General features: G+C 46.3%; 1 protein-coding gene across 2 annotated transcripts in view; it reads left to right on the forward strand.

Moving 5' to 3' along the window:
- The first annotated feature begins 206 nt into the window (after positions 1–206).
- The window catches only part of Slc12a8 (solute carrier family 12 member 8), a 151,974-nt gene continuing 126,468 nt past the window's right edge, over positions 207–25,712 (forward strand). Inside the window, exons 1-3 of one of the 2 annotated variants that reach the window (XM_021185435.1) lie at positions 207–285; positions 18,067–18,213; positions 24,014–24,205. In XM_021185435.1, the coding sequence (XP_021041094.1) occupies positions 18,112–18,213; positions 24,014–24,205 (294 nt within the window). In that variant the 5' untranslated portion in view covers positions 207–285; positions 18,067–18,111. Of the gene's footprint in view, positions 286–18,066; positions 18,214–24,013; positions 24,206–25,712 lie in introns of those variants that run through there. The other variant, XM_029470724.1, reaches the window with a different exon arrangement.

Here is a 25,712-nt window from a genome sequence, read left to right on the forward strand (position 1 = left end):
TTACAGGGGTGGTGGTGGAGCTGGCAGAGGCCATCAGACAGACAGGTGCGAGCAGAGGGGGTCTGTGGCAGTGCAGTATTTTCAAAGCAGTTATCTCAGGTTTACTTAGGCGTTGAGGGAATACCCTGGACAGCGGTTAACCGTGCAGAAAGTCTCCTTTGGCATTAGCTGTAATGTACTCGGCTCTCTGCCCTCCACCCCATCATGGGAAGAATGCCACGAGTGGAGGCTGAGACTCAAATGATATGAGCTCCCTTTAATAACAAATCAGATCAAAGTCAGAAGGTAAGTTTATTTCTAGAAAAGCTAATCTACTGAAATCAGGGGGTTTCTGGACTCCCTGATGTCTGCTGGGTTTGTTTTTATTAAGTCCTTCTTGTTGGTTATTAGTGTGTGTGTATGTAGTGTAGTGTAAAATATTCCATTTGTGGTCGATGGTTGATATAGAATTGAAGGATTAATCCTTTAAATGAGAGCCCACACCTTGGTGCTTATGGGGTCTCTGCCATCCGTGTTCAGTCACCTTGGTGTTTCATTGCCCCCTGGGTTTCATTTATGCTTTGTAGTGAGAGGCAGAGAGGTGTTCCTGCACTGTGAGAGAGGGGAGCAAGCCCTTCAGCAGGAGAAAGAATATATATTTCAGGAACAAGGTCTAGAGCTGAAAGTCCGGAGGTGGTAGGGGCATCCAAGCCACATGTTAACCCTTTTTACCTGTGCACAGATGCCCTTGAAGGATGCCCTGCTGGCTGGCAGGCAGTAAATGCCCCAAAAGCCACGCCGCTCTCTCTCCCTCACCAGGTGTAGAATTTCTTTCTCTCACCTTGGCACTTACTATAAATCCTTACACTTAGCCCTAGGAGTGGCCAAGCTATGTAGAGATGAGTGACTAGGAACTTAGAATCTCTCCTCAAAGGTACTTACTTCATCACAGGCTGGGGTGTACCCCAGGGGTGCAGCACTCGCTCTGTGTAATGTCCTGGCTTCCATCCATCACACTGCCAACAACAAACAACAACAACAAGACGAAATAGAAAAGGATGGTTACTCTTAGCTAGAGCTATCGATTCTTGGGCAAAAAAAAGCTTGGGGCCATGTTCTTGCTGTGGGATCCTAAGACTTGGAGACCCTAAGAGAGTTTCTTTCTTTTTTAAAAAGTGGACAGTCTAGGCCGGGTGTGGTGGTGCACGCCTTTAACCCCAGCGGACAGTCAGTGAGTGTCAGGTGACTGACCTAATGAACAAATACCAGGTAACTGTAGTGCAGAGTCAGTCACTTTAAGTTCCTCAAGAGAATGTCCACTTTTAAAATGTGTACCAAGGTCTATGCTTCTGTGTTGCATTCTCTCCCCAATCATTGACGGGCTGTGCCGTGCCCAGCATCAGTGCCTTTCATAATCACATTATAGAAACACTGAAATCCATCACTTTTTAAAAAAGCTTATTTTTAAAAATTATGTGTATGTATTTGTGTCTGTGTTTGCATCTGTGCACATGTGTGTGGTGCTGATAGAGGCCAGTAGGGGGCATTATTCCCAGGAGCTGGAGTTTCACATCCTATGAGTTGCTAGTGGGTACAGGAACCAAACTCCTCTGCAAGAGCAACATAAGCTCTTACCTCTTCCATCTTCTCAGCTCCCCATCCCCACTTCTCCCTCTCCCCTGCATTGTCTAGGGTACCATTTCTTGCCTGGGCTGTTCCTACCCTCCTAACATTTTTCTCCTTTGTTGTGACGTAGTTCTTTCTATAGCACTGCCTGTATTGGTTTTCCAGCAACTCTTGACTTCTAGTTCCTTGTCTTCTCAGTTCCACCTAAATGAATTTGACCAGTCATAGGAAGAAAGTCAAATTTGAGCACAGTGATGAATCAGAAAGAAGCACTAGTAACTTAGGTAAGAACGAGTTTGTTTCGCTTATATTTCTGTTTCACAGTTCATCATCTAAAGCAGTCAGAGCAGGAACTCATTCAGAGCAGGAACCTGGAGGCAGGAGCTGATGCAGAAGCCATGGAGGGATGCTGCTTACTGGCTTGCTCCTCATGGCTGGCTCAGCCTGCTTTCTTAGAGAACCCAGGACAACTAGCCAGGACAGCCCCACCCACAGTGGGCTGGGCTTTCCCTCATCAATTACTGATGATGCCTGAAGCATGTCTACTGCCTGATCTTATGGCGATTAGATCATTGTCTCACCTGCGATTTCCTCCTCTCAGATGACTGCAGCTTGTGTCAAGTTGACATAAAAACTAGCCAGTCCAAGAGGCAAATCAACCCAAACTTATCAGGAGAGGAGAGTCCCCAGAGATTCTATGACCCGGCCCCTTGCTTAACATGTCAGGAAACAAGGCCTGAGATGTCAACTTTCTTTCCCCCAAAACATATGACAAGGAGTGGCAGAACTAGGCTGAAGCCAGTTAATGACTTTGTAATGCAGTTGGGGATGATCTAGTCTCCAAGAAACAGTATTATATGTACCACACATTGGTGCTAGACTGTGTCATTAAAAACAAAATTAAAAACAAAACAAAATGAAACAAAAAAAACTTTGCTCTCATTTCTGAGTCCTCAAAAATTCTGTGCCAGACCACAGGGGATGCACCTGGTTTAGTCAGGTGACCAAAGCCAGGAGTGGAAGGAGTCTAAGACCAAGGCTTTTGCTGGGCATTATTGCAGGAATGGGAAGGCAGGGTAGAGTGAACAGTTTGGGGTGTGCCACTCTGAAGAATTTTTCTGGACTCTGGATTAAGTGTTGGTCTCTAGTTTCCTCGTAACTGACCCTGTTAGGAGTTAGTGGTCGCAGCTATAGACTGAGAATTGGTGGGTTGGCTTATGAAAGACATAGTCCCGTCTAAGCTTTTGCTCTCTAAGACAGCCAGTAGGATTTGATCTTTGCCTGCTTGTGAGTGGATGGCTTGTATGACTTCAAACATTTACATTGCACTCTGCTACATTTCATCCATGGCCAGAAGCAGAGAAGAAAATTGCTGCCTTTGATAGATCGGCGTTTGCAAGGAGATGTCTAGATGTTAAGGATGCTGAGGCACGAATTTTGTGCTCTAAGTGAGGTGCCCACCGGGTGGTACCTAGAGCATGGTCTGACTTCCTAAGGAGAGGCTATGTGACTTTTAGCTTCATTTTGTACTTTTCCTCACAAAATATATCTTTTCATAAACGGAAAAAAAAAAAAAAAGAACTAAGAGGAGGAGGACATGACTCAGACCCTGGGAAGCACTTCCTCCAGGGTGTCATTCTGGATGTGACATTCCTGCCTTTGTCCTTCTTTTGCTGACCTTGCTGTGCTAAATCGCGTGTGCATTTGCCAGCTGGTCCTTCTGATCATGTATACGGCCGCCCCGTGGGCTAAATGTGGCCTCCCTACCTTTACAGACGTTTACTGAATGCTTACTATGAACCAAGTCCTGTATTATCATAGCATTTTCAAGAATTGTCTCCTTAATTTTTCTTACTCCTCTAGAGTAAGCTTAGTCATTATAGCCATTTCATAGGTGAGGAAATAGAGGATTGGTGAAGAGACTCACTCAAACTCACAAAGTGCAGAGTCAGCACTTAAGCCCAGTCTGTACGTGTAACCTTGACTACCAGACTGTAACACTTAGATCTACAACCCCTTGTCAGGGAGTTCATTTTAGACACACACACACATACACACACACACACACACACACACACACACACACACACACACACACCTAATTCCCATTTGAAACTAAAATGCCTACAGCCAACCCAAGAATCTAGCCATCCATTTCTCTATAACTCACAACCACAGGCTGCTTCCTCCCCGTGGTGCTCAAGAGACAGGTTAAGGCTGAAGGGTTTTATACAACACTCTATAGCCTGTCTTTCTACTGGACTCTGCCTACTTAATCCCATGTTATACATGTGCCAAAGCTCTTCACAGAATTTCTTGCCACCACGGCTGGGGTAAAGGTTACAAAAAGGTTCACGGATTGTCACTGCAGACTAGTCACTACAGCTTCAAAAATAATAGCTACCTCACTGCTCTCTGGCTCCCATGGAGATCCTTGATTTACTGTCTGTTCCCCTCTGGCTCCTGAAGAGGCCCTTGATTTACCATCTGGATGGATTATGCATTTTGCATAAATTTGGAGCAGAAGGCATATACCAGAAAAGAGGAAATTTCTGCACTCAAAGAACTCCAGTCCTTTTCAGTCGCCCCAAAGTAACTGTATCCATCCCAGAATGTAAAGATAACGAATGTTAAGTGTTTAGAACAAAACAGTGCTCACTACCTGGTGGCTACTGTGATTTTTCCATCTATCTGGGATGTGTTTCCCGAATTTACCACATACTCTATTTCTACCAACACTTCAAGACCCAAGGCAAATGGCTGTTTATCCAATCCCAGACATACAACCAGCATGGCTGAGCATCGCCCATACTCCAAGCATGCTATCAAGACTTGAGAATGCTTCTGAACTGCCCCACCCCCCACCCCAAGGAAAGAAGACAGAAATGGTCACATTATAGGGCAAGTGGAAAGACCCAGGTACAACGGGAACTGTAGGTTGGTCATATCTCAGTAGGTCCGAAGGCCAAGATAGAAAATTTAAACTGGAAAGTGACTAAGAGAATCTACTTAAAGGCTCTCGGCCAAGATGTCAAATGCACAGGTCAGTGCTATAGAAAGAACTACGTCACAACAAAGGAGAAAGATGTTAGGAGGGTAGGAACAGCCCAGGCAAGAAATGGTACCCTAGACAAATGGTACCCCTAGAGAAGAGGGGATGGGGAGCTGAGAAGATGGAAGAAGTAAGAACTTGTATTGCTCTTTCAGAGGTGTTTAGTTCCTGTACCCACTAGCAACTCATAGGATGTGAAACTCCAGCTCCTGGGAGTATCTTCATTTGCTCATCAATAATTTGTCAAGTATATTAAATCTATTACAAATCAATTTTAAGAAATTTTTTCGTCTCGAGCTTTAACGCCTTATTCGGACGGTGCGCTGTGGTAGTGATGGTGGTATAGGATCGTTTTATACAAACAGTCTTTAGAGCAGCCTACAATGCACTTCTGAGGGACAGTGACTTACTGTTACCATCTCTCGGGAGAAAGATCCTGTGTTAGTCAGCGGCATGTTGCTACAAGGAAATAGCTGAGCCAAGTAACTTATAAAGGGAGCGGGTTTATTTAATAGATTCAAAGCCCATATCAGCTTAGTCCTGCTAAAAGGCGTGGATTACAGTGGTGGTGGTGGGGATCATGTAAAGTAGAGAGAGCAAGAAGGGTCAGGGGAGGGCGAGAAAGGGGGAAGAGAGGGCGGCAGAGGGAGAGACAAGTGTGTGTGTGGGTAGGCAAGATTCTTTGGAGTAACATCTTGACTGGATACACTGCAGGTGAGCATTTATAGAACTGGCTTACATGGTGCAGGCTGGGTAGTCCAGCATGAGAGTCTGAGAACCTGGGAGCTGCTACCTGTCTCTGGGGGTAAAAGCCTAGAGCAGTGGTTCCCAACCTTGCTAATGCTTCAACCCTTCAATACAGTTCTTCATGTCGTGCTGACCCCCAACCATAAAATAATTCCGTTGCTACTTCATAACTGTAATTTTGCTACTTATGAATCATAATGTAAATATCTGATATGCGGGATATCTGATATGCATCCCCAAAAGGGTTTCAACCCCTAATGAACCGCTGGCCTAAGGCTTTCTGGAGAGCCATTGATCTTCAGTCCACATTGTTCTGATGACAGCTAAGCATGCTGGGAGTAACAACATGCTAGGTAGACTCGCCAGCAAGAAGCAGTGGCAGGAAAACAAACATGCCCCGTGTCTTCCTCAGACCTCTTCGCCCAGGCTGACAGTGGAAGGTGCTCCCTCCACTGGGGGAGGGTCCTCCTCCCTCAGTTAATCTGTCCTGGAAATACCCTCCAGTAGAGGGTGTGCTCCTCCCTAATGTTACCTCCGGGTAGCACTCACTACTTAAGGGTCCATGTCATTCCAGGATGTGGGAACCAAAAGTTTGAACGTGGAACATGGGGTGGGGGTTGGGCATCCCAATCATAGCAGGTCTTATATGTATTTTCTTTATATTGGGGAGTGCTTTTCATCCCCACAAGGGGGGGGGAGAAGGATGGGGAAATAGTGGAATTTAAACCCTCTCATTTCTGTGGAACATCACTGTACAGCTTCTGGGTGCTTACTGAATGACCAAGAGCCATGGAGGCCTAGCACCTTCCGTAAACCGGAAAGAATTCTGTCCTTGCTCTAACACGAATTCCCCTATTTACCAACTTCTTAACTAAAAGAAAACAACGTCCTGGCTCATTTGAGATATTTTCATTTTATGTGGTTATTGGTTAATAAAGAATAGAAAACAATAGCAAATTACAATTCATTTTTAAAGGCGCCGAAATCACGGGAGCAGGCAGTCACTTTACAAAGGACCTCATGCAATGCATTTAAAATGCGATTCAGAAGGAGGACATTGCTTTGTGACTCCATCCACTGAATATGATAAACGGATTTCTCACATCAGCTTAGCAAAATCACACCGAAAAGCCCTCGTTCGTTTAAAATGTTATTTTCAGTTTTATTAGTAATTTTATTTTTAAATGTTTTTAATATGTAGTAATTTTTTTCTTTAAATAAAAGGAGTGTTTTTGTCATTGAAACACTTCACGTGTGCAGGAAGACGTCCTGAAGTGTGCACCAGGCTACCCAGACAAAATCTCCCTGTAACCCTGCCCGTCCCAGGTGCCAGACACCGCGGATACTTTCTGGTTTCTATTTCCTCTGCTGGTTATCATTATCACTGTAAATAAAATACTGATATCTTGGTTTCTGGGTTATTAATTTACTATCAGCTTACTTGTTGCTTCCTGATACCAAAAAAATAAGACCTTGGCACACCTGCCTGCCTGCCGGCCGCCCTGCTTTCCTGCCAGCTGGTGGACACCGCTGAGGAGGACAACAGTCCTGTAACTGTAAGGAGCACTATCTTCTTCAACATAGTTTGGCTCTGAAAGTTTTAAATGGTGAACAGTGTTTATGTGGTGCAGTTGTGCGCATGTGCTCAACTGAAAAGCCAAGCGGTGCCACGGGCTCACCTAGAGGAAAACAGTGCCAGCCTGGTGCCTTTGCTGCCTCAAGTCTTAATTTCCTTTGTTTTCCTTCACTCTGTGTGGACACAGCTATCTCAGTTTCTTAGATCCTTCGTCTCCTTTCTCTGGGGCTTCTCTTGTCGGTTCAGTGGTCCAGGTTTTCCACCCATGGGTCAGATGTAACAAATTACTCTTTCCTTTTCTGACCTAACAGCGGTAGGTTTGGTTGTTGTTTCTTCTCTTGTAATTCAAAAAATGACATCATTTTACAGCAGGTTGAATCCAAGGTGTGTGTGTGTGTATGTGTGTGTGTGTGTATGTGTGTGTGTGTGTCAGGTTTGCTCTCAGGCTAGATATTAAGATTTGTAAAATGAAGTCTTTCTTTTCACAACAGAAAATAATAATTTGTGTTGCAGAATAATTCTTTCACTAAAGCCATTTGTCTAACTAAGAAACAACTTTGTGGTTACATTAAAATAAATAAATACTTAAACATCTTAAGTTCTTTTTTGTTGTTGTTGTTGTTGGTTTTTCAAGACAGGGTTTTTCTGTGTATCCCTGGCTGTCCTGGAACTCAGGATGTAGACCAGACTGACCCTGAACTCAGAAATTCGCCTGCCTCTGCCTCCCAAGTGCTGGGATTAAAGGCGTGCGCCACCACGCCTGGCTTCTCAAGTTCTTGATATGGTAAATACTGGTACATATAAGCAAATGCTTTATTTATTTATTTATTTATTTATTTATTTATTTATTTATTTATTTATGTTTATATCTAAGTACACTGTAGCTCTCTGGGCATCGGATTTCATTATGGATGGCTGTGAGCCACCATATAGTTGCTGGGATTTGAACTCAGGACCTTCAGAAGAGCAGTCAGTACTCTTAACTGCTGAGCCATCTCTCCAGCCCAAGCAAATATTCTTGACTCTTTGTGGTCTTCAGTAAATTGTGTGTGTGCGTGTGTGTGTGTGTGTGTGTGTGTATGTGCACAGAGGCCAGAGGTCAGTGTCAGGTGTTTCTAATTTTTGTTCTTCATCTTATTTTTTGAGACAATTTCTCACTGAGCCTGGAGCTCACCAGTTCAGTTAGACTCGATGGGCAGCAAAGCTTGGGGTTTCCCTGTAAATGCTAGAGTTATGGATGCATGCTACCATGCCTAGCTTTTAGGTGGTTGCCTGGATCTGAACTAGGGTCTCTGCCTAGTGTCCTGGTTTAGTTTTCTATTGCTATGTAAAACACTATGACCAAAATGAACTTGGGATAGAAAGAGCTTACAGGGTACAGTTCATCATCAGGGGAAGCTAGGGCAGGAGTTCAAGGCAGAAACTTGAAATCAGTCAAGGAACTTGGTGATCAAGAAGAGATCAGCATCATTGAGGTGACATCTTCTGGGAAGTGTTTTCTGAGAGCACAAAGAGGCTTTGTTCCAGGGATAGCTAAGGTTGTACCTTGTGCTGTGGCTGGACTTGGTAATGTGTAAGAGTCACTCAGGTGGTACTGGTTTTGAAGACATGAAGGGGTCATGAAGAGCAGCTGAGGCTCGGCACTGTGAGAGGCCAGGGAAGGCCATTGGTGTAGGTACAGCCTCAGTTGCAATAGATGTTCCAGGACTGAAGGGGTCATGCAAAGGAGTTGAGGATTGGCACCAGGAAGAGAGCCTATGAGAGGCTATTGGTGAAGCCTAGTTACAGCAGGAGACAGCAGTGTTTTGGAGATGCTAGTACCATGAGATGACCACCAAGAACAGCAGCAGCAGTGGAGTACAGGCATCTGGAGCCTAGAAGACAAGGTTTGTGCTACAAAGGGCATGGCTGGAGAAGTGACCCAAGACCTTGGAGGAGCCCAGAAGTTCCTGAGTGGATCCCAGACATTGGACCATTAGAGTTTGATTTTGCTTTTGATTGTAACTGTGCCCTGATATTTTTTCCCTCTTGAAGTAAGAAAGTATTTTAGTGGAGCCCACAGTTAAGAGTCTTTGAATTGTAAAAAGACTTTGAATTTTAAAAGAGATTGGATATCTTTTTGTGCTGTTTTTTAATTGTGTTTTCAATGGAGAAATACATCATCCGTTTACAAAATAGCTCTTGAAAAAACGCAAGGAGTAGAGATACCATAAAACAAAGCAAACTCCAGTCATGAGAAAACAACATCATGCGAAAGCAACAGTCGGATCTCTAGGTTACAGAAACTAGAAGTAAAACATCACTACACAGAAAAGATCCACATCTCCAGCCTGGTGAAAACTGCATGCAGTTACATGGAACGTTTATTAAACTGAAATTTTCCCCAATGTGTAAACAAACGACAGGACTAAATCTGTGCCAGGTGATGCCAATCGAACTCTGAAGCTACACACACAGACGTCGGTACATGTCACCTGTTAGCGGACCATCTTCTTTACTCAAGTGGTGGGGGGAAGGGCAAGGTGACTGCAGAGCAAGAGGTGGAGAGTGAAACAATGTAAGTGGTAAAGAACGCCTTAATTAATGCATAGCTTAAGGGGAAAGACTACACTTCAACTTTGGGAATTAATTTAGAACAGGGGAGAGTTTTAAGTAACTGTAGTGTAACATGAAAATGCACAAATGTGTGATAGATAGAATGCAGGGAGATCTGCCGCTACAGGTCTGCTTTATCCAGATTAACAAGAGATTGAATATTTTCAGGGATTGAAATTTTAATATGTAAGAATTTGTAAAAAAACAAAACAAAACTGTGAGACTTTTAAAATTATTTAGATCTTGGGGATGAATAAGAAAGTAAGGGTTGAGGCTTAATAGTGATGTGTTTGTGTGTCTAGTTGACAAGGGGTCAATTGTACTGGCTGGTCTTGTGTCAATTTGAAACAAGCTGGAGTGATCATAGAGAAAGGAGCCTCCCTTGAGGAAATGCCTCCATGAGATCCAACTGTAAGGCATTTTCTCAATTAGTGAGCAAGGGTGGAGGCCTCCTTGTGGGTGGTGCCTTCCCTGGAATGGTAGTCCTGGGTTCTATAAGAGAGCAGGCTGAGCAAGCTAGGGGAGGCAAGCCAGCAAGTACCATCCCTCCATGGCCTCTGCATCAGCTCCTGCTTCCTGACCTGCTTGAGTTCCAGTCCTGACTTCCTTTGGTGATGAACAGCAATGTGGAAGTGTAAGCTGAATAAACCCTTTCCTCCCCAACTTGCTTCTTGGTCATGATGTTTGTGCAGGAATACAAACCATGACTAAGACACTTACGGAGCCCTAGATCCAAATTTTCATTTTTCTGCTGTTCTTCTATTTAATTACTAGTATTTTTCATATTTGATAATGACGCCATGTCACACATGGCTAGTGGGAGTCCCCTCAATCTAGCTCCTGTGTCCTCTGACATTCCCTCCTCTCTCTTCACCCCAACTCCCATTCTTTCTTTCTTAAGCATTTCCTTACTTTCTTTACCTTTTTTTTTTTCCTTCGAAGAACCTAAGTTCCTGAAGAATGGTATCTAGAAGTGAAGACCTGAATCCTAGGCACGGTCTTTGCTACTGGGATGTCTTTGCTTTTTAGAGAGAGAGAAGGAAGATGAGTTTGTAAGCATATACACGTGTACCTGTGTCCAAACACACACACACACACACACACACACACCCTAAAAATCAATAAATTCAAACTTTTAGTTCTAGTTCCAGATTCCAGTTCTTCACAGAATTCATTTTTCTCTTCTTTTTTCTTAGTTGGAACCTGAGATGCTTGTTTGTTTAGGGAAGGAGGGAGGGAGGGAGAGAGAGAGAGAGAGAATATGTGTGTGAATGTATATATGTGTGAGTATGTATATACAATGGGGAGGTCAGAGCAATCAGGTCGTAGGTCACCATGTGTTCTTATCTAGTGAACCATCTTATTAGCCCTAAAATGCTTAATTTGACTATGAATTTGACTGCATTGAGAAATGTCTAGGTTAGTAAAGTCTGCCTCTGGGCTTGTCTCTGAAGATGTTTCCTGAAACAATCGCAAGTATTTTTAACTATTCAAATATAAGATATAAAAACACTTTTATAGACCCATAGTATAATGGCAATACTGAGAGGTTGTGAAAGGTAGGGGGTGGAGCCTGTGAGGAAGTAGTTCACTGGGGATGTGCAGGACTGTATCTCCTACACTGATCTTTTCCTGTATTTCCTGTTTCACTGGTCAGCCATGATGTGGGCAACTTCCTTTCACCATGCATACCAGCTACTACGAAGCTCTGTACAAGCACAGGGGCCCAGCAAACTTGAGCTGAGCCCACTGAAACCATGAGCCAACATAAATCCCTCTTCCCTCAAATTGTTTTTGTCAAGTATTCTTGTCCTGATTCAGAAAGATCAGACTTTGTTCCGGTCGGATTCTCGGTCCTCTCCTGCAGGTTGGGTTGCATTTTTACCCTCAGTGGGGTTGCAGAAACCCTTACCCATGACTAGGCCACCCGTGTTGAACGTCACTTCTGCAAAGCTTTCACAATGGTTACCTCAGAGAGTTGAACTTTGCACAGTCCCCTGGTGCAACCATGTACTTCCTGTAGGTACCCAGGTGGGTTCTGACCCCTAAATCCTTGGTCACATATCCTGGTGCCCCGCTGTCTGTCACAGCTGTGATCTAGCCATGATGCATTCAGCTCCAGGGTAAAAGAATTAAGTCCTCCAAGCAGCCCATTGCATCATGGGTCAGCAGCAGCTTAGGCATATTCTCTGATGGCCAATTAAATAGTCAGCTCTTGGAAAACGGGAACCTGCAAAAAAAAAAAAAAAAAAAAAAAGTCCAGCAGGTTCTTGTGCACAAGATGTAACCGGAAGAGATCCACTCTGTGTCTATAGGAAGGCTCTGGGGAGATGGTAAGAGGTGTACCCTGCTTCAATCCACCTCTGACCTTTATCTTTTTCTCCAGTTGTCAGAAGAGACAAGGGTTAGCTCATGGTTCAGGTGTGATTGTTAAGGCTTATCAGGTAGTGTAGTGCCAAGAAGTGTTAGCGATCACTACAAAACAGACAGTTGCTGATCTGATGCAACTCACAGCAGGGACTTTATTTTATTGGATCTAGCTCAGGCCCTCTAGCGCAGGATGGTTTTGGTGGAGGTGGGGGGGTAGCTTCTTTAACTGGGGCAAGGCTTTATAGTAAGCAGCAAGGGGGGTGGTGTAAGTGTGTAAGCGTCTAATTGGAAAGATGCTGTGGCCTTTAACATAATTGGCCGGTGCTGGGAGTCATATCATAAGCTTAACTTCTGCTCCCCTCTGCATTGGTGGTTGTTAGGCCTGGGGTTGCAGATCTGTTGGGGTAATAACCTGGAGATGGTGGTCTTGTTGGGGATTAGCCTAGAGACTGGAGCTAGGCTTGGGTTTTGTTGGGGAGCAACTTGGAAACTCATGCTAGGTACCAGCCCGTTAGTTTACTTGAGTTCAAACTTAAAAGTCAGGTTCTCTAAAATGGAGTCTGAACTTAAAAGATTTGGCCTCTGGGTAGCGGTAGGAGCGAAAGGGTCTTGGGCCTGCATTCTTGTGGCTGCCTCTGGCAGAATTGTTGTCTTACTCAGCTCAGTGATGCAGGAAGGAGAGTACTTCCATGCTTATGTGGGGACAGTCTGTTTCACAGAGAAGAACTGACCTCTCAGAACTGAAAACCGTGGTTATCTCAGCATTGGGTACAGAACAGAGTCACCTGGGAAGAGGGGTCTTCAAGTGAAAAATCACCCAAATCACACAGGCCTGTGCCTGTGCCTGTAAGGCAGCATTTTCTTAATTCCTAATTGGTGTAGGAGGGCCCAGCTCACTGTGTGTGCTGTCATCTCTAGGCAGTTGGGTCTGGGCTGTAAATGAAAGGTAGTTGAATAAGCCAGAGAAAACAAGCCAGAAAGCAATGTCCCTCTGTGACCTTTGCTTCAGTTCCTGCCTGATGATGGATTGTAAGCTATAAGCTGAGACACACCCTTTCTTCCCCAAGCTGCTTTTAGTCGGGGTCATCGACAGCAACAGAAAGACAAACTGGAAGGGCTGAACTTGCTCCTCACTGGGTTCCTTCAGCTCAGCCGGCATCTCTGCTTCCCAGTGGACCCTGCACGAGGACCCCATCCTTGGCCACTTCCCCTTCCTCAGCCTGCGCGTCTGTGTGAACCACTGAGTGAAATTCTATTTCTGGACTTGACGGTCCTAAGCTGAGGACAAGTATGTTCTAAAGGCAGTTACCAACAGCTGGGATCAGAGCACCCCCTGACACTTTGAAAACAGCCCGGAACTGGTTTAACATGGGCCCTTCTCATCCTAGCCTCCTTTCTCATCTTTTCCCTCCCCCTCCAGGCAAGGGGAGGAATCACTAGAGAGTTGAGAGCTGACATTGCGCTCCCCTCCACCCCCCTGCTGTGGGCCTGCTTCTGTTTCAGATGGCTGCTTTGCCCCTTATAATACCGAAGCAGGCAGCTGCTGTGCTGGTTGAGGGGTCTGGACCACACCCTCCTGAACAATGGCACTGTGTGTGTGTGTGTGTGAGGCTGGACTAGGTGCAGATGCTGGTGTTTCTGTGGGGTACCTGGGACACCATGTATCACTTCCACAGAGTCTGGAAAGTCACCTGGGGGATTTGTGGTACTTACAGGCATTTTATGCTAAGGGTCTCTATTCTACCATCTGTCTCTTTTGCTGTTTGTCTGTCTATCTTTGCTTTCACAAGGTTTTAAGAGGTCTTTCTCTCTAAGAACACTGGAATTGCAACGGTGGTCAAATCCAGGTAGTTCCTACCCACTCTTTGGTGAATAAACTTTAGTGATAGTCTTTGTTTAAAAACAAACAAACAAAAACCCAGCAATACCCTGGAAGGTTCCTCACACCAACATCCTGAAACATACAGTCCTGGCTGGGTCACCCAGACATTTTATAGCTGTTCTGCTTCCTTTCTCAGGGTAAAAAGTGACCTACAATAGACATAAAGTACTCTTCAGGCCGATGTGCTAGAGTGTGAGGTCAGGAGGCTTCCCACAGCCCTCAGACTTGAATCACAATCACACGCATTCACAGGGTAGACCAGATGGACACAGTGAGACCCAGAGCATTAGGATCTAAATTTAGGGAAGGAGAGAACACATTGCCTTTAAGCAAGTATGGTATATAGTAAAGTACACATCCCACAGTCTGGGTACCCATTGGTGCCCCAGCTGGAAGACTTAGGGCAGCCAAGCATTTTCTTAGCTTTAGGCAGCACCATCCGGCCTGTCTCCTAAGGCAATGTCTCCCAGGGCTGTGAGGAATGAAGCAGAGCTATTAACTCTTCCCACTGCTGAGGGCTACTGCTATTACTGACTCAATAATAATAATAATAATAATAATAATAATAACAGACCCATGACAGGCCCTGACAGGCGGCTCACACAAGCAGAGACAGGAAGTTGGGCTGTGTCCTGCATTTTGAGAGACTGGGATCCTAGTCAACAATCTTGGGGTCACCTGACCCTGGGTAATGTAGGTCAAGGACAGTCTCGGGTGGCAGAGTCCTTGCTCTGAGCTCCGTCAGTCACTGGCTTTGAGGCCCTTCTGCGTTTGTGGTTTGTGAAAGACGGAAGAATCAGTAATGACTAAAGAGACATCAGCAGCGCGGAGAAGCAGTAGTCAGAGCTGACCAGGGTCTCACAGGGCCTTCTGCATCGCCAGTCTAATTGAGTCCCTAGTTATTTCTTGAGGCCTTCTCCTCCTCCCTTCCCTCCCACGCCCCCTTCTCCCCCTCCTTCTCCTTACCTTTCTCATTCCTTTCTCCCCCTCTTCCTTTTCCCTTCCCTTCTCTCCTATAACTTTCAAATTTAAATTTTATTATATTTGTGCATGTGTGAGAAAGACAGATGGACAGAGACAGAGAGATAGACAGAGAGAAGGGGGAGGCACATGCCATGGTACGCATGAAGGTCAAAAGACAACTTACAGGAAACAAGTTTCTCCTTACATTGTGGATCCAGGCATCAAACCCAGGCCATCAGGTTTGTGCAGCAAACACTGTTAACTGCTGGCCCCAAATTTTTAAAATCTTTAACATAAAACATGTACATATATGTGAGGTACAGTGCAATACTATATAAATACACGATGGATGATCATATAGAGGTGGTTAGCACATCCATGTCAAACACAAGTTATTCTTTGTGCTGGAAACTTTAAGCTCCTCTCTCTGAGCATCTCTGAGCATGTGTAACAAATCTTTGCAGACCATAGTCACTCCTGGTGCTATGAAACACTCCAGCTAGTTCCTCCTCCCTGACCTCCCACTATCCAAACTCCATCCCTTCCTGCCTGTCCTCCCTCCATCCCTCCCCTGTCCTGTGCTTCCTCCCTCCATTCCTTTTCTGTCACTTCCTCTCCCTCCCCTTCCCTGTCCTTCCTGCCTCCATCTCTCCCCTGTCCTTCACTGCCTCTAGTGAGCAGGACTCACTTGAAGGCCCTTGCATGGTCTATTAGTGTGGGGTAGGGAGAAGGAACAACCTTTGGGCTCTTTTGTTGTGTTGTCTAGCTTCGCCTGCGGTCACTGGTGTGTCTTTTCGGTCATCACAGAAACAGGCCCTGTACCTCTGGGTCTTAGATTTTTCTCTTGCTTCTTGCTTTTTTTTTCTGCCTTCTCTTTGCATTTATAAATAATAAACCTAGAGTTTGGTGGGAGGGGGGGGGTTGCAAAAGTTCAGGTTCCAGCAATCTCCGGTTAAAGAGACAACGGTGAGAAGCAGAAGTTATTTAGTCAGTCGGATACATTTGAGAGACAAGGATCTCAGGGTCTAATGACTCCAAGGCCATCTTTGAGAACAGTGATCTGACTTTTAGGTTTAAACAGAGAAAGAAAATCCTCATTGCTGTTGCTGGCTGAGGGGAGCAGTCTGGCTCTAAGATAATCAGTTACACTCCAGGGTGTATCCTCAGCCCCGTGGGTAATCCCCTTCATCTGAAGCCCTGTGGAGAGCTACTGTTGCTTGAATTCAAGGTGGTTAGAGATTTAGGATAATTAGTCACTTCTGTGCCTTCATCCTTGGGAGAGCATGGGTTAGACACTCCTTGAGTGATTAACACACCTGCGAGGGGGAGCAAGTGACCCCTCAGTAAGAAAGTCAGACTCAGGGGAAGGCAGAAGTGCCAGGTGCTATCACCTTCTGGTTCCCAGTGAAGACTCAACACAGTTGATCAAATGCAGCTTCTAGAGCCTGCTCCGGCCACGTGTGCTCGCCTGCTGCAGACACTGCACAGGATTGCACCTTCCTCTCTCCTGTTCTGCAGAGGGTCCTTAATCTTTGCCACATGGTTTTAGGGTACCAGGGACTTTACTGATGCCCAAACTTAGATTAATTACTCAGCCCGTGCAAAAGCAAGTCCTAGTATGAGTGGCTACCGACTTTATTATGTTATTCTAGTATTGCACAAGCTTTTGGTCATTTTAGTAATAGGTTTCCATTTGAGGGTTTGTCTTAGGTTTCTGTCACTGTGATAAAACACCATGACTGAAGAATTGGGGGAGGTGTTAACAGTTCATCTCATCTCACAGCTCCACATTACAGTATGTCTTAGTTAGGGTTTTACTGCTCTGAAGAGACACCATGACCACAGCAACTCTTACAAAGTTGAGGCTGGGGCTGGATTACAGGTTCAGAGGTCCAGTTCATTATCACCATGGTGGGAAGCATGGCAGCATCCAGGCAGACATGATGCTGGAGAAGGAGTTGAGAGTTCTACATATTGATCTTTGGGCAGCAGAAGGGAACAACTGGGTGTCACACTGGGCAGAGCTTGAGCATAGGTGACCTCCAAACCCACCCCACAGTGACACACTTCCTCCACATCTCCTAACCGTGTTACTCCCTATGGGCCAAGCATTCAAACACACGGGTCTATGGGGCAGGGGGCATTTCTATTCACACCACCCACAGGTTGTCACAGAGGGAAGTCAGGGCAGGAACTGAGGCAGAAGAGGCATGTAGCTCCCTTATTTGCTCCTAAGGGCTTGCTCAGCCTGCTTTCTTATAGCACCTGGGCTGCCTGCCTACAAGGGTTTGGACCCTTCCACATCAATCATCACTCAAGAAAACACCCCACAGGCTTGCCTATATCCTATAGGCTAATCTGGTGGGTGAATTTTCTCAGTGGAGGTTCCTTCTTCCAAAATGGCTTGATCTCATGTCAAATTGACATAGAAACTAGCTAGCATGGGGTTCAGAGATAATATTATTATTTTTAAATTAGAAAAACTATCAGAAACCCCCAGTGGTGTATCTTCGATTCTGAGATAAGCAGTAGAGGCATGCTTGCAGACCCTAGGATCTTGGAAAGAAAGGAGGTGTAGAGTCACCATGGCAGGCAGGGTTCAGGCAGAGAAACAAATGACTCAGGTCAGAAGAATCTTGTGACAGAGGTATGGGAAAGGTCAATGAAGTGAAAAGTGTCCAGTCATCATCAGAAGGAGTGAATGCTAGGCGCTGCCCTCATCTGGAAGAGTGAAATGAGTGTGCATTGCTGGGAGCCAGTGATACTGTCTGAGCTGCTGGGGCCCCAGCCTACCAAGGCAAAACCTGCTCTTGCTTCTAACTACCTCTCTCCTGGTCACATATAGATGCAGCAACTCCTGCTACTAAGAGAAAATCGGGATCCCTTTATAGAGTCATTCCTCACCTCTAGGTATGTGTGTGCGGGGTGGGGAGAGCACGCACTGGAGACAGTCTCTCTGAGCTGAAACTGTCCTGGCTATGCTAGCTAGTCAATGAGTTCCCAGCATCTCCCTGTCTCAGCCCCACGAGGCTGGGGTTTCAGCATGGGCAGCCACACACAGCTTTCCCTGAGCACTGGGGATTTGATCTCAAGTCCTCATGACTGCATAGCAAAGACTCTTACCAGCTGAACCATCTTCCCAGTCCCAAGGTGGAAGGTTTTATCCTTGTCTTTCTGCTTGTTTGTTTTGATTTCTAAGTTCAGTTTCTTCTCTTTTCCTGCTCCTCTTCCCTCCTCCTGTTGGCTGCACATCTGACTTCATGATGTTCTTTGCAGGGCATCCTGGCCCAGCCCCAGCCCTGGTGGAAGATCCAGCTGTTCATGTGGGAGCCGGTGCTGTTTGGGACCTGGGATGGCGTGTTCACATCCTGCATGATCAACATTTTTGGCGTTGTCCTTTTCTTGAGGACCGGCTGGCTGGTGGTGAGTGAGCTGGTGACCCTGGAGCTTCTGGTGGGCCTGTGACAGGGTGAAGCTTCTTAGGATACTACAGTTTAGGGAACAGATTCCCGAAGCACAGGCTCTGACACAAAGCAGGAAGTACAGGGCAGAGCTGGCACTGCTTTTAGAATGGGAAATCGGGGAGCCTGGGCTTCAAAGGTTCCCAGTGTGAGCCTCGGGTCGGGTCGGGATGGATCTGACTGTATGGGGGTCAGGGCTCATCGTGGGTGGGACTAGAATTAGGTCAAGGATCAGACAGATGGGGACTTTTACTCTAGTTTGTGACCCTTCTGGACTTCCTAGTGTGTCACCTCACTCTGTGGCCCTCTGAAGTACCAGCTCCCCATATACATGGTTGCTCTCTCACACACTGTTCCTGGCCTTGTTTGTAGGGCTGCATGGTTGGAGATACAAGCTCCTGCTTCCCAGGATTCATTGCCCAGGGCAGACTCTCTTGTACTAGATCCTGATGGATAGTTCATTCGTTCATCTTTAGCACAGGGAACAAAGGGAATGGGAAGACCACCCAATTAAGAATTAAACACTAGCACACGCCTATTGTGTGCAGATGCTAATGCTGCCAAAGGGATTGTAAAACATCAGCCTTTGTCCCTCTGCTGGTGCCAGTCTCACACTGAGAGATCTCAGGAGCCTTATGGTCCCCAGGAGTGGAGCCCTGCAGTGGATGCAATGTGTTTGGGAAAGCTGCGTGCATGAGGTGTTTGCAAGAGGCTTGAAGGCTGGGTTGGGTTGGCTAGGTGAAGGAAGAGAGCCGTTCAGGGGGAATATTGTCCTTGAATAGCCAATGCTGTGGGAAGCACGCACATCGGATGCATCGCCAGGTAAGACTTGAGTGAAGTGGAGACACTAGCAGGCATTTCTGTTGCAGTCTGGAAGCAGAATGTCCCCCTTGGGAAGCCTCAGGCTTTGATCTTATTGTTGTTTTATTCTGGTTATCAATGTTAGTCCTGGCTCTCTGGGCTTAGCTGCATGCAGGGCTGGTTAAGGAAGAGTAGAAGGGAAGAATATATAGCTCCACGTTAATTCTTGTCTCGAAAAAAACAAAAAAAAAAGTATTTGATTTTTAAGAAATGGCAGGCTATCTAGCCAGTGGTGGCGGCACACACCTTTGATCCCAGCACTTGGGAGGTAGAGGCAGCTGGATCTCTGAGTTCAAGGCCAGCCTGGTCTACAGAGTGAGTTCCAGGACAGCCAGGACTTCACAGAAAAACTCTTGTCTTGAAAAACCAAAGCAAGCAAGCAAGCAACCTCCACCTCCACCAAAACCAAGAAAGCGTTATCTAAAATTAGTTCCCTCCCCAGAATGAAGGTATGAGTTGTATTCACTGTCTATTGTTGTGTGACAGATTGCCCCAACTCTAACAGCTTACAGCAGTTGCATGTGTGCTCTGTGGTCCTGAGGCCTGTGTGCTCAAGGTCCCTTGAAGCTGCAGCTGTCGGTCAGGCCTCCAGGCACATGGGAGGATCCGCTGATCACCCAAGTACCACTTGGCAGGCCTTGGCCACACCACGTGGTTTCCCATGGGATTGTCTCCTTCTGAGGCTGCAGAATTTCACTAAGACCACAGATAGAATAAGAGAGAGCACCTCTCCTCGGTAGCCATTACTTCTTCACCGTCCTAGTCTCTGAAATGATGTCTCAGCACTTCTGTGGTACATTCAAAGCGGCTCAGTACATGATAAAACACAGTCTAAACAGAAGCTCTGTGCATGTCTAATCAAAAACTGCTATGTAAATCCCAGCTAATGTGATAACTTGGACTGACATAAAATGTTTTTACCTACTTTAAAAAACAAAGTGAAGCCAGGCATGGTGGCGCACGCCTTTAATCCCAGCACTCGGGAGGCAGAGGCAGGAGGATTTCTGAGTTCGAGGTCAGCCTGGTCTACAAAGTGAGTTCCAGGACAGCCAGGGCTATACAGAGAAACCCTGTCTTGAAAAACAAAAAAACAAAACAACAACAACAACAAAAACCAAAGTGAGTCACTTCACAGAGCCAGAGACCACGCAGGTGTCGAGGGCCATCTTGAGCTTGTCTGTCCTTTTGCCCTAAAATAACCTCTGCCTTCTATCTTTGCCATTGGAATCACCTGAATATTTGATCATGGAGAGAAAAAGACAAATATGAAATGCCAGAAATGAGCCAAAACACCCAGGGAGTTGTATGAAATTGAAATCAATCTAAGCATCTTTTGAGTAGAAAATATTAACTCTAAAACAGCTTGGAGTCAAAGTTTATAAACTGTTAAAGGAACAGTTCCCCTCTGAAGACCCAAGGCTGCTCTTGGAACCAGATATTTATATTCACATGCAGACAGCTTTCAAGTACGAACTAAAGAAGAATGTATTCTGTAGGATTTCACTGAAAGTGTAGTATTAGCAAAGTTAGAATGCTCAGATGTCATGCTCAAGGGGTGAGTCCTGGAGATGCCAGCATCCTGGGGAGCAAGGGCTTTGTCATGGGTGAGTGGAAGGAGCCATATGGGCACTCTGGTTAGTCTCGCAGCCCTCTCTTGTTCTCACCACTACCATCTAGCACGTCACCACGCCCAGGACTTCAGCAGCGTCCTTTGCCATCTGGCAGTAGCTGGGCTTTGCACGTATGTATCCCTGTGTGGCCACGTGGCTGTTGGCATTCTCTCTCCAAAGGGATCTCACAGCTGTCCTTATGAACCCGGCTAGGCTTTGAGTGGATTCAGAGGGCGCGGTCTTTATGAGCTGTGTAATAATAAGTAATAATAATAATAGTGTAACATTTATCGCAAAATAGCACATAACAAGTAAGCACTACGTGACAGGTGGCGTTCAAGGTGCAGTGAATGTGTTTAATTCTCTAAAATTTAGTATTTCCTGACAGCTGTGAGGCACATATCATCTCTGTTTTATAGATGAGGAGACAGAGCTGTGAAGGAGTGGAAGGCATGGCTGAGGAGACGCTTCGTGTCTGCTCACACTGATCACACAGTTGGCATGCAGAGCCCTTTGCAGACAGATGTCCCCTAAGGGACCCTACTCTCACTCCAGTCCCCACACTAGGTCGGATGTGCAGAGGCCCCTCTTTTTTGGCACAGATTTGTGAGGCTGGCAGTGGCTACTGCTGCACCGTCTCATCTGTTTGGTATGCCTTGCTTTGCCTTGCTGCAGTCCTGTGCCCCCTATGGATTTTGTTTTGTTTTCTTTCTTTGTTGGACTTGAACCCAGGCTTTGTACTAGACAAGGGATGCATGGGTAAGCTACATCCTCAGGCCTACGTTTCATTCCTGTTCTGTTTTATCCCCCCAAGGAGCTCACCAGAGTTAACAAAGATACCTGTAGTACTCTGAAATAAAAACCTGGGGAGACGGAGTCCTTGGAGGGCCTATGTGTACTGCCTGAGCACTTCTAGCTGGCCAGGTCTCACTTACAGGTCACTCTAATATCAGTTGCACAGTGTGTCTCTGGGCTGACTCTCCCAGTGACCTCAGAGGGGACAGGGGATAGAGGGTCTTTCTTTTGAGCCTACTATGTGGCAGTGTTATAACGGAAGAGGGAGTTTGCAGGGAAGAGAAAAGCTAGAATTGGTCCATTTGAGATCTACAGCTAATAAAAGAGCAATAATACAAACATCCTCATGGGTGTCTATAAGAACTCACAGAGCCGGGCGTGGTGGCGCACGCCTTTAATCCCAGCACTCGGGAGGCAGAGGCAGGCGGATTTCTGAGTTCGAGGCCAGCCTGGTCTACAGAGTGAGTGCCAGGACAGCCAGGGCTACACAGAGAAACCCTGTCTCGAAAAAACAAAAAAAAACAAAAAAAAAAAAAAAAAAAAAAAAAAAAAAAAAAAAAGAACTCACAGAGATTAGTAAGAACAACATAGTAAAACGCTGGGGCTGGGAGCCGGGAGAACACCATCTTCTTGCGATCTTGCTCCCATCCCAGACCAGCAATGCAGCTCGAGCACCCATCACTTGCAGGGCACCCTCCAGTTCCATTTAAGCCGCCTCTGCCCTCTCATTGCTCTCTCTGCAACACTTAGCACATCTCTGGGGATCCTCCCTTCAGGAATCTCCGTTGCCCTCACTCTTACAAAGCTTGCAGGGAGCGAGTGTTGTGGGTGGCTTATACTGTGTCCTTTCCCCCTTCATTTTAGTCAGGGTTTCTATTCCTGCACAAACATCATGACCAAGAAGCCGGTTGGGGAGGAAAGGGTTTATTCAGCTTACACTTCCACATTGCTGTTGATCACCGAAGGAAGTCAGGACTGGAACTCAAGCAGGTCAGAAAGCAGGAGCTGATGCTGAGACCATGGAGGGATGTTCCTTACTGGCTTGCTTCTCCTGGCTTACTCAACCTGCTCTCTTATAGAACCAGGACTTCCAGCCCAAGGATGGCACCCCCCACAATGGGCTGGGCCCTTCCACCCTTGATCACTAATTGAGAAAATGCCTTCCATCTGGATCTCATGGAGGCATTTCCTTAAGGGAGGCTCCTTTCTTTGTGATAACTCCAGCTTGTGTCAAGTTGACACACAAAACCAGCCAGTACAGCCTCCTTTCTCTTTTCACACTGATATGTGTGTACACATTGACGTACACTTCCAGGAATATGTACTTATTTGGCCAGCAAGTATTTAGTGAGGACTAAGTCCAGTGGGGTGCTAAGCCCAGTGAGCATGAAGGGGAGTGGAAAACGAGCCCCCTCTCACAGCTCACACGCAGGGATCAGGGCTGACCTGGGATGAGACTCTGTAAATAGATACTTAGCTGGAGACTGGGGCTGACCTTGGCAAGTATGGACATAGATACGCACTAGGCTGCAAGTACAGTAGAGCTCAGAGGAAGGGTGCCAGTGCCAACCACCAGAGAAACAAATCCTGAAGACGGAGTCGTCTTCAAGGCCACTTTGGAGTTAGCCTGGCAAGCCATAGAATAAGTAGAAAGGCTTTCTAGGCTTTCTACACCTAGACTGGTGTAGGTAAGAGGACGAGAGAGAGAGAGAGAGAGAGAGAGAGAGAGAGAGAGAGAGAGAGAGAGAGAACATATCCTTTCATGCTAGGCCAAGGTTACCTATATGGTGGATTTGCAAGCTCCTGGTGACTCTCTCTCTCTCTCTCTCTCTCAAGATTTATTTATTTATTATATGTGATTACACTGTAGCTGTTTTCAGACACTCCAGAAGAGGCGTCAGATCTCGTTACGGGTGGTTGTGAGCCACCATGTGGTTGCTGGGATTTGAACTCAGGACCTTCGGAAGAGCAGTCGGTGCTCTTACCCGCTGAGCCACCTCACCAGTCTCCACTCTCTCTTTTTTAATTTTACTTTTGTGTGTAGGAGTGTCTGACTACATAAATGGGTACCACTTGTATGCCTGGTGCCTGAGAGGTCAGGAAAGGGCATCAAATCTCCTGGAACTGGAATTAGAGATGGTTGTGAGCCACCACGTGGTCGCTGAGAACTGTACCCTGATCTTCTGCAAGAGCAACTGTGCTCTTAACTGTGGAGCCAGCTCATCTCTTGGTCCTGCTGGTGACTCTCTTGAGTTGCCTTCACTTTATCGACATGTGGTATGAAGTTGTAAGAGTTTGAAGGGTGGGCTTTCCACCTGAAACCTTGTGTGGGCCTCAGCTCTCCCAGTACTGTCTGCTTCTTTTCTCATCACCCCTCGTAGTGCCCCTCTGCCCTGTGGATCACCTAGTGGATGGAGGTGCCCAGGGCTTCCATCGGGAACAGCTCTAAGAGAGATGGTTTTCCTAACTCTGATACTCCCTCCCTTTCTGCCCCAGGGAAACACAGGTGTGCTCCTGGGCTTGTTCCTGGTGTCCTTCGTCGTCCTCGTGGCCCTCATCACTGTGCTGTCCGGCATTGGCGTCGCAGAGCATGGCGGGATCAGCAGTGGTGGCGTCTACTCCATGATCTCCTCGGTGCTTGGTGGGCAGATGGGAGGCACTGTGGGGCTGCTCTATGTATTTGGACAGGTGAGATATCTTACCTGTTCATTTGCCAGTGTCTCTCTTCACTTCCTCATTTGTCTGGGAGAGGAATGGGGGAGGACGGCACATGGGTGAAAACAAGGGCTCCGCTTGACAGAGGACCACACTGGGCTCTGAGCCGGAGCTTGCACCACCAATCCTGAACTCCAGAGCTCCTGTCTCCTCCCATCTCTGCCTCTGACTTCCTAGGGTGACCAGGGCCAGAGTCTAACAGCTTTTCTTGGAGAGGTGTGCATGGCAGGCAACTTTGCACTGTGGGTGGGCATCGCACGTCTGCCAGAGGGGTCTCCTGTGGCAGAGAGGCTCTGGCAGGTCCGATGGCTTGGGTGGCCTTAAGCAGGCCACAGTCCCCCATTTGGATACTTAGACTGAGCTGCAATCCAATGAGGAGCCCACACTGCAGTGGACAAAGCCAGATAGAAAACCAGCAGGCGAGGGGGAACTTCCAAAGCTCAACTAGAGTTCATTTAGCTGAAACATGGGGATGAGATTTGATGCTGCGAAGACAACATGGGAACGTTAGGAAGTAGCTTTTATAACTATGGCTTGGACCAAAGAGGGTTTTATGGAGAAACAAAGGGTAGTGAGTGGTTGAAAAACAATTAAAAAAGAAAAAAGGGGGGTGGGGTGGGCCCTTGTTACGTTCCATTGTAGGCAGGCAGCAGAGACACAGGATCAGCCTAAATACATCGTACTCTCTAACAGCACAGAGCTGAGGGCATGAGTGTGTGGTGAATGTGTGAGTGTGTGTGTGTGTGTGTGTGTGTGTGTGTGTGTGGGTATGCATGAGTGTGTGAGGGTGGGTGAGTGTGTATGCATGTGTGAGGGTGTGCATGAGTATCTGAACGTGTGTGTGTGTGTGTGTGTGTGTGTGTGTGCATATGTGAGAGTATGTGTGAGTGTGTGAGTATGGGTATGTGTGCATATGTGAGGGTGTGCATGCTGTGAGTAGGACAGGTGCATGGGAGGCACTTCATTACTTGCTTGGAAAAGACAGTTGCTTTTTGGTTTTGTGTTATTTTTTCGAGACAGGGTTTGTCTATAGCCCTTGCTGTCCTTAAACTCACTTTGCAGACCAGGCTGGCCTTGAGCTCAGAGATCTGCCTGCCTCTTGCCTCCCAAGTGCTAGGACTAAAGGTGTGTGCGACCACTGCCTGGCAAGGCAGTTGTTTTTATTGGAGAAAGATTTGGAAGTATGATAATTTTAAAACTCAAAATCCATAATGCTCCAAAAATCCAAAACCTTTTGAGCATTGATCACATTGAGCATTGCTTACAATTTTCATATTTTGAAGCTGGACGTGGTGACCTATGCTTATAATCCTAGCATCTGGGAGGTTAAAGCAGGAGGGTTGTGACCATCAGGTCAGCCAGGCAAAATAGTAAGATACTGTCTCTAAAAAAGAAAACCATACCAAACAAACAAACAAAAAAAAAAAAAAAAAAAAAAAAAGGAAAAACCCCTACCAAACCCAACCCAGCCCAACCCAAC

The sequence above is a fragment of the Mus caroli genome, chromosome 16 (assembly GCF_900094665.2).
Source record: "Mus caroli chromosome 16, CAROLI_EIJ_v1.1, whole genome shotgun sequence".
Lineage (NCBI taxonomy): Eukaryota > Metazoa > Chordata > Mammalia > Rodentia > Muridae > Mus > Mus caroli.